Source organism: Leopardus geoffroyi, chromosome D4 (assembly GCF_018350155.1).
Source record: "Leopardus geoffroyi isolate Oge1 chromosome D4, O.geoffroyi_Oge1_pat1.0, whole genome shotgun sequence".
In the NCBI taxonomy this organism is placed as follows: Eukaryota; Metazoa; Chordata; class Mammalia; order Carnivora; family Felidae; genus Leopardus; species Leopardus geoffroyi.
Genome location: NC_059342.1, coordinates 71144262 through 71158331, shown reverse-complemented (window position 1 = coordinate 71158331; position 14070 = coordinate 71144262). Strand labels below are relative to the sequence as shown.

Here is a 14070-nt window from a genome sequence, read left to right as displayed (position 1 = left end):
AACAGTGAAAGTTTGACTTCTTCCTTACCAGTTTGGATGCCTTTTATTTCTTCTTTTTGTCTGATTGCTGTGCTAGGACTTCCAGTACTATGTTGAATAAAAGTGGTAAGAGTGGACATCCTTGTCTTTTTCCTGACCTTAGGAGAAAAGCTCTCATGTTTTCCCCATTGAGGATGATGTTAGCTGTGGGTTTTTCATATATGGCTTTTATTATGTTGAGATATGCTCCCTCTAAACCTACTTTGTTGAGGGTTTTTTTTTTTTTTATTGTGAATGGATGTTGGACTTTGTCAAATGCTTTCTCTGTATCTATTGAAAAGATTGTATGGTTCTTATCCTTTCTCTTACTGATACGATGTATCATGTTGATTGACTTGTGAATATTGAATCATCCTTGCAACCAAGGAATAAATCCCAATTGATCATGGTGAATGATTTTTTAACATATTGTTGGATTTGATTTGCTAGTACTTTGTTGAGAATACTTGCATCTATGTTCATCAGAGATACTGGCCTATAGTTCTCTTTTTTTGTGATGTCTTTGTCTGGTTTTGGTATCAGGGTAATGCTGGCCTCATAGAGTGAATTTGGAAGTTTTCCTTCCTTGTCTGTTTTTTGGAATATTTTGAGAAGGTATGGGTATTAACTCTTCTTTAAATGTTTGCTAGAATTCACTTGTGAAGCCATCTGGTCCTGGACTTTGGTGGCTATCAGTCTGTTCAAGTTTTCTATTTCTTCCTATTTCAGTTTTGGTAGTTTCTATGTTTCTAGGAATTTTTCCATTTCTTCCAGGTTGTCCAATTTTTTGGCATATAGTTTTTCATAATATTCTCTTAAAAATATTTGTATTTCTGTGGTGTTGTTTGTTATTTCTCCTCTCTCATTGGTGATTTTATGTCTCTGAGGCCTTTTTCTTTTCTTTTTGATAAGTCTAGCTAGGTGGATTTCATTCATTTTTTTTTTTCACAGAACCAGCTCCTGGTTTCATGTATCTGTTCTATTTTTTTCATTGTCTATATCATTTATTTCTGCTCTTATCTTTATCATTTACTTCCTTCTGCTGGTTTCAGGTTTTGCTTGTTGTTCTTTTTCTAGCTCCTTTAGGTGTAAAGTTAGGTTGTTTATGTGAGATTTTCTTGGTTCTGGAGGTGGCCTATACTGCTATAAACTTCCCTCTTTGTAAGCATTTTTGATGCATCCAGAGGTTTTGAGCTGATGTGTTTTCATTTTCATTTGTTTCATTGTATTTTTTATTTCTCCTTTTATTTCCAGGTTGACCCATTCATTGTTTAAAGCATTTTATTTAACCTGCATGTATTTGTGTTTTTTCTAGATTTTTTTCTTGTGGTTGATTTCTGTTTTTATGGTGTTGTGATCAGAGAAGATGCATGGTATGACTTTTATCTTTTTGAATTTGTTGAGGCTTGTTTTGTGACTTAATATGTGATCTGGAAAATGTCCCATGTGTGCTTGAAAAGAATGCCTAATCTGCTATGTTAGGATTGAATGTTCTGAATATTTCCGTTAAATCCATGTGTTCCAGTGTGTCATTCAAAGCCATTGTTTCCTTGTTGACTTTTTGTTTTGATGATCTGTCCATTGATTGAAGTGGAGTGTTGAAGTCCCCTACTATTATTGTATTACTGTCAATTAGATCCTTTATGTTTGTAATTAACTATTTTATGTGTTTGGGGGCTTCATGTTGGAGGCATAATTATTTACAATTGTTATATCTTCTTGTTACATTTTCCCCTTTATTATTATATAGTGTCTTTCTTTGTCTCTCATTACAGTCTTTGTTTTAGTCTGTTTTGTCTTATGTAAGTATTGCATCTCTGGCTTACTTTTGACACCCAGGTACGTGATAGTTGTTACTCCCATCCCCTCACTTTCAGTTGATAGGTGTCTTTAGGCCTAAAATGAGTTTCTTGTAGGCAACATATATAGATGGGTCTTGTTTTTTTTAATCCATTCTGTCACCCTATGTCTTTTGATTGGAGCATTTATTCCATTTACATTCAAAGTAATTATTGACATGTATATTTATTGCCATTTTATTACTTGTTTTGTGGTTGTTTCTGAAGATTTTCTCTGATCCTTTCTTATCGTTCTCTCTTTCATGTTTTACTGATTTTCTTTAGTAAGACATTTGGATTTCTTTCTCTTCATTCTTCGCATATTTGTTAGTGGTTTTTAATTTGAGGTTACCATTAGGTTTGTATATAACATCTTCTGCATATAGTACTCTATATTAAGTTGATGGTCATTTAAGTTTGAACCCATTCTTTACTCCTCTTCTCCCCACATTTTAAGTATATGGTGTCATATTTTATATCTTTTTTATTTTGTGAGTTTCTTGACTGACTTTTACAGAAATACTCATTTTTATTGCTTTGTGTTTCTTACCTTCATACTTGTCATTTTTGGTCTTTCCTTTCCACCCAAAGAGTCCCCTTTAATATTTCTTGCAAGGCCAGTTTAGTGGTCACAAACTCCATTAATTTTTGTTTTTCCAGGAAACTCCTTATCTCTGCTTCTATTCTGAATGAGCCTTGCTGGATAGAATATTCTTGGCTGTAGACTTTTTCTCATTCTGCACTTTGAATATATCATGCCTCTCCTTTCTGGCTTGGAAAGTTTCTGCTGAAAAATTCACTGATAGCCTTATGGGATTTCCTTTGTATGTAACTGTCTTCTTTTGTCTTGCTGCTTTTAATATTTTTCTTTATCACTATATTTTGCCATTTTATTTATAATACGTCTTAGCGTGGATCTGCTTTTGTTGATTTTGTTGGGGGTTCTCTGTGCCTCCTGGATCTGAATATCTGTTTCTGTCCCCTGATTAGGCAAGTTCTCAGATATTATTTCTTCAAATAAATTCTTTACTGCCTTTTCTCTGTCTTCTCCTGAGACTCCAATAATACATGGAGTCACTGAGTTCCTTAAGTCTGTCCTCATTTTTCATAATTCTTTTTTTTCCTCTTTTTTACAGCTTGATTACTTTTCATTACTCTGTTCTATGTCATTAATTCATTTCCTTGCTTCTTCCAGCCTGCTGTTCATTCCATTAAGCATGTTGCTCATTTTGGTTTTTGAGCCCTTTGTCTGCTATGTTATTCCTTATCTCTGTTAATGTCACTGATGTCCTCTACTCTTTTCTCAAGTCCAGTGAGTATCCTCATGATCATTGCTAAACATTCCATCAGGTATGTTACTTATATCTGTCTTGCTTAGATCTTTGGCTGTGGCCTTGTCCTTTCTTTCATTTGGACAGATTCCTCTGTCTTCTCATTTTGTCTAACTCTCTGTGCCAGTTTCTCTGTGTTAGGAAAGTCAGCTACATCTCTTGTTCTTGAGGTTAATGGCTTTATGAAGAAGAGGTCTGTAGTACCCTGCACTGTAGTGTCCCTTTTTCCCCGGGGCCTGGTGCTTCTGAGAGTAACTCCAATGTGTGCTGCATGTGCTCTGATTTTGTGTCCTGGCTTCGTTATACTTCAGGCCAGTGGTCTGCAGAGGTTCTCTTTGCTTATTGTGAGCAGTGTTTGTCCCTGACCTGAATGTGGCACATTTTAACTAGGTGTGTTCTGGTCTGTTTGTGAAATGAGATCTGTCACCACCACCACCACCAGAAGTAAGGTCTTCCAAAACTCCCAGATTGAGAGATGAGGTGTTGGCAGGGGTTTAGACTGTTCCTCTGAGGGAGAGGTCTGCTACACTGGGACTGAGGCAAGCATGACTGGGAAGCAGGGTTCTTCTGAAGTATGGGATGGCATGGTTTGGTGTAAGCAAGTTAGGTAGTGAGTGTCAGCACTGTGCTGGTTCCTGCAGGTAGCTCTGGGCTTATGCTGAGGGTAGGGGAGGGAAATGGCACCTGCTAGTTCCTTTGTTCCCAGATGGGTCTGCTGTGAGCACTACCTCTCTAGGACATGCTCCGAGATAAGCAACTAACCTTCCCACTGTATGCCCCAGACATTCTTCAGATCACTGTGTCCACACTGTATGTCCGAGGATGTTTGCCTGCCTTCTCTCTAAGAGCAGCCCCAATGTCCTCCAAGCTCTTCCAGACAAGCATACTTATCTTTAAAACTCCAGGCTTGGGGCGCCTGGGTGGCTTGGTCGGTTAAGCGTCCGACTTCAGCTCAGGTCATGATCTACCGGTCCGTGAGTTCAAGCCCTGTGTCGGGCTCTGTGCTGACAGCTCAGAGCCTGGAGCCTGTTTCGGATTCTGTGTCTCCCTCTCTCTCTGCTCCTCCCCTGTTCATGCTCTGTCTCTCTCTGTCTCAAAAATAAATAAGAGTTAAAAAAAAATTAAAAAAAAAAAAAACAAACTCCAGGCTTGAAGCCCTGCTGGTTGCCAGAACTCATGAAATTCAGGCTCTCTTGATTTCCAAGCCAATTGCTATGGGAATTTGTTTTCCCCATGCACTCCCCTCTATGCTATTCTGCCTCTCACCCTTCTCTGTGACTGCAGCTTTCTTCCCACTGCAATGACCACAATCTGTTTCTCTCTCAAACTGTATTTCTTCAGTTCCTACCTTCTTCCATGTGACCTCTTCTCTACCTTAAGTTGTGGATGCTCTTCTGCTAGTGTTCAAGTTGATTTGGGGGGGGGGTGGCATTTAGCATGATTTGATAGTTATTTAGTTGTACGTGCGGGATGAGGCAAGTCTAGGGTCCTCCTCCATTGCCATCCTCCCCTCCTCTCGGGAGTCAGTTTTGCTGAAGATTGATTATATCATCAAACTTGAAATTTAAGAGACTTATTTATATTTCATAATGCCATCATCTGGTTTTTCAGGAAACTTCTTTCCTGTTTTTATTGTTGTAATGGTATTTAAATAGGGGTTTTACAGAAGTATTCATTGCCAGTGATTTGTTAAATTTGTATAGTATGTTCTATTATTTTTTGAGCATGCAATCAGAATTGTCATAACATAGGTCCATGAAAACTGGAACTAGACATATATGGATCTTATTTCATTTTCTTAAAAGATTTAAAAAAAAAAAAGAAAAGAAGGAGGATAATGTAATGGTTGATTGCAACTGGAGAGTTTTTCTGTTTTTGAAATTTATTTCTTCATGTTAGAGTACTAATCTTGCATTTTCTTAAGAAGTAAAGTGGTATAAAATTTAAACTTAATAATTGAAATTTAATATTTAACAACTTGATGCGTCATTAAATTTGAGGAGGTAGGTAATTTACCTTAAAAATTTTTGGAAATACCTTAGTGTTAACTATAAAATTGAGAAGAAGTGCTATAGCCATAGTTCTCATTCTAGGCTACATGTTAGAAATATCTTAGAAACTTGTTTTAGAAAAATTTTTAATGTGTATTTATTTATTTTGAGAGAGAAAACATGCATACAAGTGGGGGAGGGGGTGAGAGAGAGGGAGAGAGAGAATCCCAAGCAGGCTCCACATTGTCAGCACACAGCCTGACCCGGAGCTCTAGCTCATGAACTGTGAGATCGTGACCTGAGCTGAAATCAAGAGTCAGATGCTCAACCAACTGAGCCACCCAGGCTCCCCTTATCTTAGAAACTTTTAAAAATTGTTAATGTCCAATTACTATCAGAAATAAACAATGCCAGGTCTGGTACATGAAATATAAAAGATTAGCTAAGAAAACTTGTCCTGTGAGATAGCAGGGAACTTATCAAAGCCTACGTGTCAAAAAGCCTTGAGGGTCAACTGAATGAGGCTCCCACAGACCAATATAAGACCATTTGGGCTTCAATAAGGTAGTAACTTAATGGACTGAAACACATCAAATATGTCGTGAATAATAGTAGACTCATAATGACACTAAAGAAAATTAGTTGGTAACCAATATTAGAAGATGCTTATGAACAAATTCATTATTTTGAAAACAGGCAATAAAAGAAGAATTGTCTTTTCCAGTCTAGCTGGATGACTAGAAAACCAGTAGTAGATGAGGGAGGCTTCCCTTTATAGAAGTATTTCAGTCAATAAATAATAGGATTTAAATCTCAGAGTTTGCAGTTCTTAGGAACTAATGGATGTAGGTCATCATCATGGCTACTGGTGTTAGAAAAAATAGAAGCAAACAGATGTTATGTGCCTCTGGATGGAAAAACACACCATATGAAAAAGTCTCGCCAAAAAAATTTTTTTTTGAATTTGAATCTTATAAAATCTCTAAATCCCGACAACCAACACCAAAGACAGAAGGACGTGCTACGTGATACCACCATGGAGCAATCAGCAAAATTCTGTCTGTAGAAATGGCTACAGAACAAAGGACCCAGTTTTCCAGTTGCTAAAACAAATAAGTTGGCAGTGTAAGGGAGAAATAGAAGGAACCTATAGGTTTAAAAAGGTACATAAACCAGGTGGACTTATTTTGGTCCCGATTCAAGTGAACTACAAAATAATCAGTTACAAAATTTATGCAACAATTGGAAATTTGACTGCTGACAGGATTAGATTAATGTTAAGGAATTGTCATTTTTAAGCTGTGGTAATGTTATTGGTTATTGTGGTTATAGTTCTAAGAACCCTCATCTTTTAGAGATTCATACTGAAATAATTACTGTTAAATGATTTGATATCCGGGATTTGCTGTAGAATAATGTGAGTTTTTAGGAAGGGAGTGGGGCTTAGAGGAAACAAGTTTGGCTTTGAATTAATTGTGTAAGGTGGGTGATGGTTATGTGGGAGTTTGTTATTCTTCTTTCTACTGTTACATTTTTCATGTGTTTGAGTTTTTCCATGAGACAAGATTTTAAAAGCTACCAATACCTACTGTCACCCCTGGCTAATTAATTCAGTACCTCTGTTGGTTGGGTCTGGGGCAGCAGCATCTTTTTAAAAGTTTCCCAGGTGGGGGGCGCCTGGGTGGCGCAGTCGGTTAAGCGTCCGACTTCAGCCAGGTCACGATGTCGCGGTCTGTGAGTTCGAGCCCCGCGTCGGGCTCTGGGCTGATGGCTCAGAGCCTGGAGCCTGTTTCCGATTCTGTGTCTCCCTCTCTCTCTGCCCCTCGCCCGTTCATGCTCTGTCTCTCTCTGTCCCAAAAATAAATAAACATTCAAAAAGAAAAAAAAAAATTTAAAAAAAGTTTCCCAGGTGATTCCAATGTAGGGCCAGGACCAGGACAGAGAACCACTCTGAGTCATCACTCCGTGTTTCTCAAAGTGCGGTCTATGAACCCGTTGCTCGTGAATCACCCGAGAAGTTCAAAAAAGGAGTGTACGTTCCTAGGCTGCGATCCTCTAAAAATAGGACGTACGGGTTTGCATTTTTAACAAGCACTCCAGATGGCAAGGGTCAGTGGCTGGAAAGTGGTTAAGAAGAGCAACATGGTCCCAGCAGACCTCTGTCACAAGCTCTGTCTCTCACTGGGTGAGAAGTGTTAAGAGAACAAATCAAACCTCTCTGCCGCTGTTTCATCTCTGTTGTGTCTACACTAGAAATTTGATAGCGACCTTTGCAAGGTTACTGCAAGGGCTGAAGATTTAAAAAGTGGCAAGCACTGCCTTTTATGCATGGTTCCAGTTCAGTATAGGGCAATTACTGTGATCCCTACTACTATTTGTATTGTTACCCAAATCAGGCAAAGCAATTTGGACAATCAATGTCAGTCATGTTAAATTCTTCCGCTTTGTAAGTAAGTTACTGTTTATATGTACAATAAACAACTTTCTTAAGCCACCTAAGTCTCAGAAATTTTACCACACGTGCAATCTTCTTGAAATAAAATTACTACAGGAAATTGAGGTATAAATCAAAATAAAGAACTCAAAAATGGGCTAGTCATTTTATAAAATCACTAGGGAACAATAAAGTAGTTGTGATGATTCTAAAACATTGTAAGTATCTAACCTAATGGTTGATCATGCAAAAACATTATGTCAAAAATAGCAACTGAATGTTAATCTGGATCTAAAACTCCAGCTTCATTCATCAAAAATAAGAGATGTAAAGGGACAGAGAGAAAAAAAGTCAAAAGGAAAAGTATGATGAAATTCGCAGTGTAACTGTGGAGGGAGCCCAAAGATAGCATTTGCTTTTTTTTACATCAATAATTACAGAAAATAGATTTATTTGAGTTTCTGTTGGAATTAAAAATTGGCATAGTCAAAACAGAATATTTATTATTCAAATCGTTAGATGAAAGAGAAGGGAAAAATAGTGGGGAAAATGCTCAACTATTAACTGAAATTAACTACTTGACTGTAGTCCGCTCTGGAAGTACCTAAATAGGGAACTGGCTTTAATGGCTTGTCATACACTTCCTCAAAATTAATAAAAACTCACAAACTAAAATAGCACATTTTCCTGTGCATACGTAAGTATATAGGTGTAGAAAAAGCATGGCAAATGTTAACAGTGTTTGTCTCTGGATGGAGAATCCTGAAAAACCCCATTTTTCATTTGTATTTTCCAAAATTTCTATAATCAACACACATAACTTTTTTCAATAAGAAAAAAAATAATGTATATCAAAAGGAACATTTTCTTAATTGATTCAATTATTTTCTTGGAAAGTCAGGAGAGTAACCTTTCACCAAAGTCAATGGAATCTTTATAGGTAAAGATTTATCAATAAACTGATAGCTCAAAGAAAATATCTTTGATAAAGAATAAGGATGAAAGGCATCAGTCAGATCAAACCAAAATAGAGGCAATAGCTCATTTTCAGACTTCTTGCTAATGTAGAACACAGCTTCAAGACAATATGATATCCAAAGGGCTCTGAGCAATGAAGAAACAGGTGACAAAATCCATGTACATATACTGACTTAGAATTAAGGTCCCTAAAACTTTGCTTAGAACCTAATCTTTTTAAACATATATTACAAAATTTTATTTATCTTATTTTTCCATAGTAGCTAAGGAATTTAAAGCATGGAGAAGCGTTATCATTAGGAACACTGATGATTACAGTAAAAGATAACCAACAAAGAGGGAAGAAACAAAGACTCATAAAAATTATATCCAGAAGTCAAAGAATAGTAATCTTAGTCCAAATATGCCTATAATAACTGTAGAGGACCAACTGCCTATATAGCCATCAAGGGCTATGGGATATTGAAAAATATGCAAAAATATATTCAGAATAATAATCATAAAATTTTTCAGGTAAATTATATTCATTTTTTTAAATTATCCTTTTTTTTTTAACATTTTTATTTATTATTGAGAGATAGAGAAAGACAGAGCATGAGCAGGGGAGAGGCAGAGAGAGGAGGAGACACCGAATCCGAAGCAGGCTCCAGGCTCAGAGCTGTCAGCACAGAGCCGGACACGGGGCTCGAACTCACAAACCGCGAGATCATGACCTGAGCTGAAGTCGGACGCTCAACCGACTGAGCCACCCAGGCGCCCCATCATTTTACTTTATTTAAGAAGGCAGGGAAATACATTTTAGAAAGATTTTTACCCCAAATAAAATTTTGAATGCTTGGGCCCTTAGTAGGATAAATTTTTCTTTTTTTTCTTTTTTTTTTTAATTTTTTTAACCTTTATTTATTTTGAGAGACAGAGACAGAGCGTGAGTGGGGGAGGGGCAGAGAGAGAGAGGGAGATACAGAATCTGAAGCAGGCTCCAGGCTCTGAGCTATCAGCACACAGCCCGATGCGGGGCTCGAACCTGTGAACTGTGAGATCATGACCTGAGCTGAAGTCGGATGCTGACCTTACTGAGCCACCCAGGTGCCCCAGGATAAATTTATCTTTAATGGTTAAGTTACATTGCCAAAAATTCAATCTTCATACCCACAAGATACCTTAACTTGTTTTATGTTCAAAACTATAAGGTGTAACAATGCCAATTCACATTCTTGGCCATACCTCTCAGGTACTGAAAAATAAATTCAATTCAAAATATTTTTAAAACTTACTAAGCAAATATACCTCTTTGACATTTCAAACATGTTTTTGATCGACCTTTGCTATTGGTTATAATCAGTTGTCAGGTCAGTAGAAAGTGAAATAAAATCTGTACTTTAATTACACTGCTCAGCCAGGGTTTGAAGTTTGAAGTAATTTGATGAAAGCATTTTTGAAAGTCTAAACCTAGCCCTTAAAAACTATATTTATTGGGGCGCCTGGGTGGCGCAGTCGGTTAAGCGTCCGACTTCAGCCAGGTCACGATCTCGCGGTCCGCGAGTTCGAGCCCCGCGTCGGGCTCTGGGCTGATGGCTCAGAGCCTGGAGCCTGTTTCCGATTCTGTGTCTCCCTCTCTCTCTGCCCCTCCCCCGTTCATGCTCTGTCTCTCTCTGTCCCAAAAATAAATAAACGTTGAAAAAAAAAAAATTAAAAAAAAAAAAAAAAACTATATTTATTTAATCAATTTATTTAGCATTCCAGTGCTGGAAGATTCAAGTTCATGGCCAAGATTACTTTGTGTTCCCTTATTATCTTTCCATTACTGAGTATAATCTTGTCAATGACCTTTTTCTCATCAATTCACAGGGGAACAAGGAACGTGTTTGTCAGAAGAACACAATGTGGAGTGGAGAGGTAGCAATGTGCAAAAGTAAGTCAAATGACACTGAGCAGTCCTAAAAAAAAAAAAAAAAGATACGATATCATGTGACACATGATAACAACGTGGCCACATTTTCTTTATAAATCAGTTTTTTAATAAAAAAACATTTTTTTAATCATCTCCGTAAACTGTCGGAGAATCTTTTATGGGCTTTTTGCTCAAGGTCCCCAAGCCAATAAAAGGGTCAAAAATAATAGTAGAAACTAATGATTAAATTGGAATAGAGCACAAAATTACCAAATTGGGAATAGCAAACATTTTGTTTCGAAATTAGTTCATTATTGGATTTATTTGCATTCTTTTTGTGGGCTTTTCCCCCAAATAATTATAATTAGAAGGCTTAGCGCTATTGTTTTTTGGTGACAGTACTAGCCAAAACTGACAGTTTTTTAAAGTGATGTTGCCATCACATCTGTCACTTTTTGTGTGTGTGTGGAATTTTGCATTAACTCATCTTATGAGAACATGCAAGTTTATTGAGCAAGACATGAGTTCATTCACATGAGTTCATTCCCAACACATGGCCCATATGATCCCTCTGCTGGAGACAATGTACAATATGTGGGGTTTTTTTTTTTTTTTCAATAAATGTAGTCTGGTACTGTAAATGTATTTTCTCATCCTTAGGACTTTCTTCGTAACATTTTTCTCTAGCTTACTTGATTGTGAGAATACAGCATATCATACACAAAACATTCAAAATATTGTTAATCAACTGTTTATGTCATCAGCAAGGCTTCCGGTCAACAGTAGACTATTGGTTTCTTAAGTTTCTGGGGATTCAAAAGTTATACATGGATTTTTGACCGCATGGGGTGTTGGCGCCCCTAACCCCCATGTTGTTCAAGTGTCAACTGTATTTAGATACAAGTAGTTACAAGCCTATCAAAGTGGCAGGCTTTAAACTTTTTTTCTTAATAATCGTGGGGAATCATCAAATTTTCAAATTAGAATTGGCCTCTTAGATTCTAGTCAAGCAGCTTCTTAGATGATTCAACTGGACTAGATTGGATTAAGTCCAAGATCAGATAGATTTATTTATCTCACTAAATAAGTAAATGGGGACTAGGAGAAGTGAAGTGACCTACCCAGTATCATAAATTAAGTTAGTGTCAAAGCTGCCGCTAGGACTCAAGGTTGTTTCCACATGTCTTCTGAGGTAGAGTAACGATTTGATTTCATATACACAGGAATCTTACATTCTTAAAGGAATATTGTGTGGTTGAAACTCAATGGGGAATATATGACTATTTTTAGTTCTCCAAAACTTGTATATATTATACAGAAAAATATTTTTTTTTAAGTTTATTTATGTGTCTTGAGAGAGAGAGAGTGCACGAGTGGGGGGCGTGCAGAGAGAGAGGGAGGACAGAGGATCTGAAGCAGGCTCTGCACTGACAGCAGAGAGCCCAGTGCAGGGCTTGAACCCATGAACCGTGAGATCATGACCTGAGTGAAGTCGGACTTTTAACTGACTGAGCCACCCAGCTGCCCCAGAAAAATATTTTTTAAAGATATTGAGTGATAAGTCACAGAAAGGCATCATTGGGGATTCCTGATAATAGCATTTTTTTTTTTAATCTCAGCTGTTCATGATTAAAATAAAATGTAGGAACATATTTGCAGGGAATGGGAGAGAGGAAAGAAAAGGAAACTTGGAGATCTGGCATAGGAACCCACCATGGCATTGGTGAGGGAATTGTTTTAGTTCTGCAGCGGGTATAAATCAAACTGCAATGACAATGGTTTGTACAGTTGCTCTCTCTGAAATGCAAGATAGTAATAAGTTCTGTATGAATCCTATTATTATCTGTGGGGTTTTCTCTTTCTAAATTACTAAATACGTGACACAAGTTCTTGGCAGAAAGTTAAACAACACAAATAAGCAAAAAGAAAATGATAGTTTGAATTCCACCACTCATGGATAAAAAAAAAAAACTATTGGTATTTTATATATTTTATTATACACCTTTTTTCTGAGGCATATAAAAAATACAGATATTTCTGTGGGGGAAAAGTGCTCATACTGAGCAACCTGATTTGAAAGATTCTTATATAATTATGGAATTGTTAAATATATTGATATCTGTATTATCAGTTTTCAGGGAAGCCTGTTCACATCAATATGATTCTCAAAGTGTGGCCCACAGACCAGCAGCATCAATAGCAGCTGAATCTTGTTAGAAATGCAAGTTCTCGGGGCGCCTGGGTGGCTCAGTCGGTTGAGCGTCCGGCTTCGGCTCAGGTCACGATCTCACGGTTTGTGGGTTCGAGCCCCGCGTCGGGCTCCGTGCTGACAGCTCAGAGCCTGGAGCCTGCTTCCGATTCTGTGTCTCCCTCTCTGTCTGCTCCTCCCCCACTCATGCTCTGTCTGTCTCTCTCTCTCTCAAAAATAAATAAACATTAAAAATATTTAAAAAAAGAAAAAGAAATGCAAGTTCTCAGGCCCTACCCCAACCCTGTTGAACCAAAATTTGCATTTTAACAAAATCCCTAGGTGATTCCTGTGTGCATTAGTTTGAAAGCACTGCGTTACTCCCATGGCTTTTAGCCTTCAGCATACTGGGACGCCCTAAGGGAGCTTTGAAAAATCCGTTGCCCAGATCAATCAGGTCAGAATCTCTGGGGGTAGAACCCCACATCAATATGTTTTTAAAGCTCCCAGGTAATTCCAAGGTACAGCCAAAGTTAAGATCCGTGGTCTCAGTATACGGAATACTCACCGGGCTGGAAGAAGCCCAGAGAAGTCAGTTAGTGTCTAATCCATTGGCTCTCAACCCTGAGTGACCATTAGAAATCATTTGGGGTGCTTTTAATACCAGAAGTTCGGCCACAACACAGAGATTCTGATTCGTTTGGTCTGAGACAGGGCTTGCTCATTTATCCCCCCAGCACTAGTAACGACAAAAGGTAGCAATAGACATAAAGACAGCTAGAGTCAATAGGCAAAATGCCAGTCTTGAATCACCTGCATGTATGAATCCAAAACTTAGACACGCTGGGGTTTTTTTCTTCCTTCAAAACGTATCCTTGTATCTCACATATGAGCAGGCTATAATATTTTATACGATGCACTGAGTACCTTTAGCGGTTGTAACAGAAGAAGGAAAGAGGGTTGGAAGAAGCATGTAATATGAGGCTTTTATTTTTCTTTCCAGAGACCAGGTGTGAAGCTCCTCTTGGGTTTCTGAACGGGAAAGCCAAAGTCGAAAACACTGCTGCTGGACCCAGTGTGGTATATTCCTGCAACAGAGGGTACAGCCTTGAAGGGGCACCTGAGGCATACTGCACTGAAAACGGAGCTTGGACCCACCCAGTTCCTTTCTGCAAACGTGTGTGTTGACTCTAAGAGAGGTTTTAATCAGATTCAGTTTCATGATTAATTTCCCCAGTGTCTGAAACAGAGGAAACTCCACTGAGTGAGACTGACCCAGAGAAAGCAATCAGTGTATATCCAAACCAAATACTGTGGGCTATTTTTAAAACCCAGTTATATTATCTGAAATATCCTAAGAATTGGCTTTCGTCAGATTCCTTGGATGATTACAGGTAGTCC

At 37.9% G+C, this 14070-nt stretch overlaps 1 protein-coding gene across 2 annotated transcripts in view; it reads left to right on the top strand.

The window, feature by feature from the left end:
- The window catches only part of SVEP1 (sushi, von Willebrand factor type A, EGF and pentraxin domain containing 1), a 200418-nt gene that overhangs the window by 166633 nt on the left and 19715 nt on the right, over positions 1-14070 (top strand). For both annotated transcript variants that reach the window (XM_045469414.1, XM_045469413.1), the window contains exons 41-42: positions 10439-10502; positions 13673-13846. In XM_045469414.1, the coding sequence (XP_045325370.1) occupies positions 10439-10502; positions 13673-13846 (238 nt within the window). The remainder of the gene's footprint in view (positions 1-10438; positions 10503-13672; positions 13847-14070) is intronic.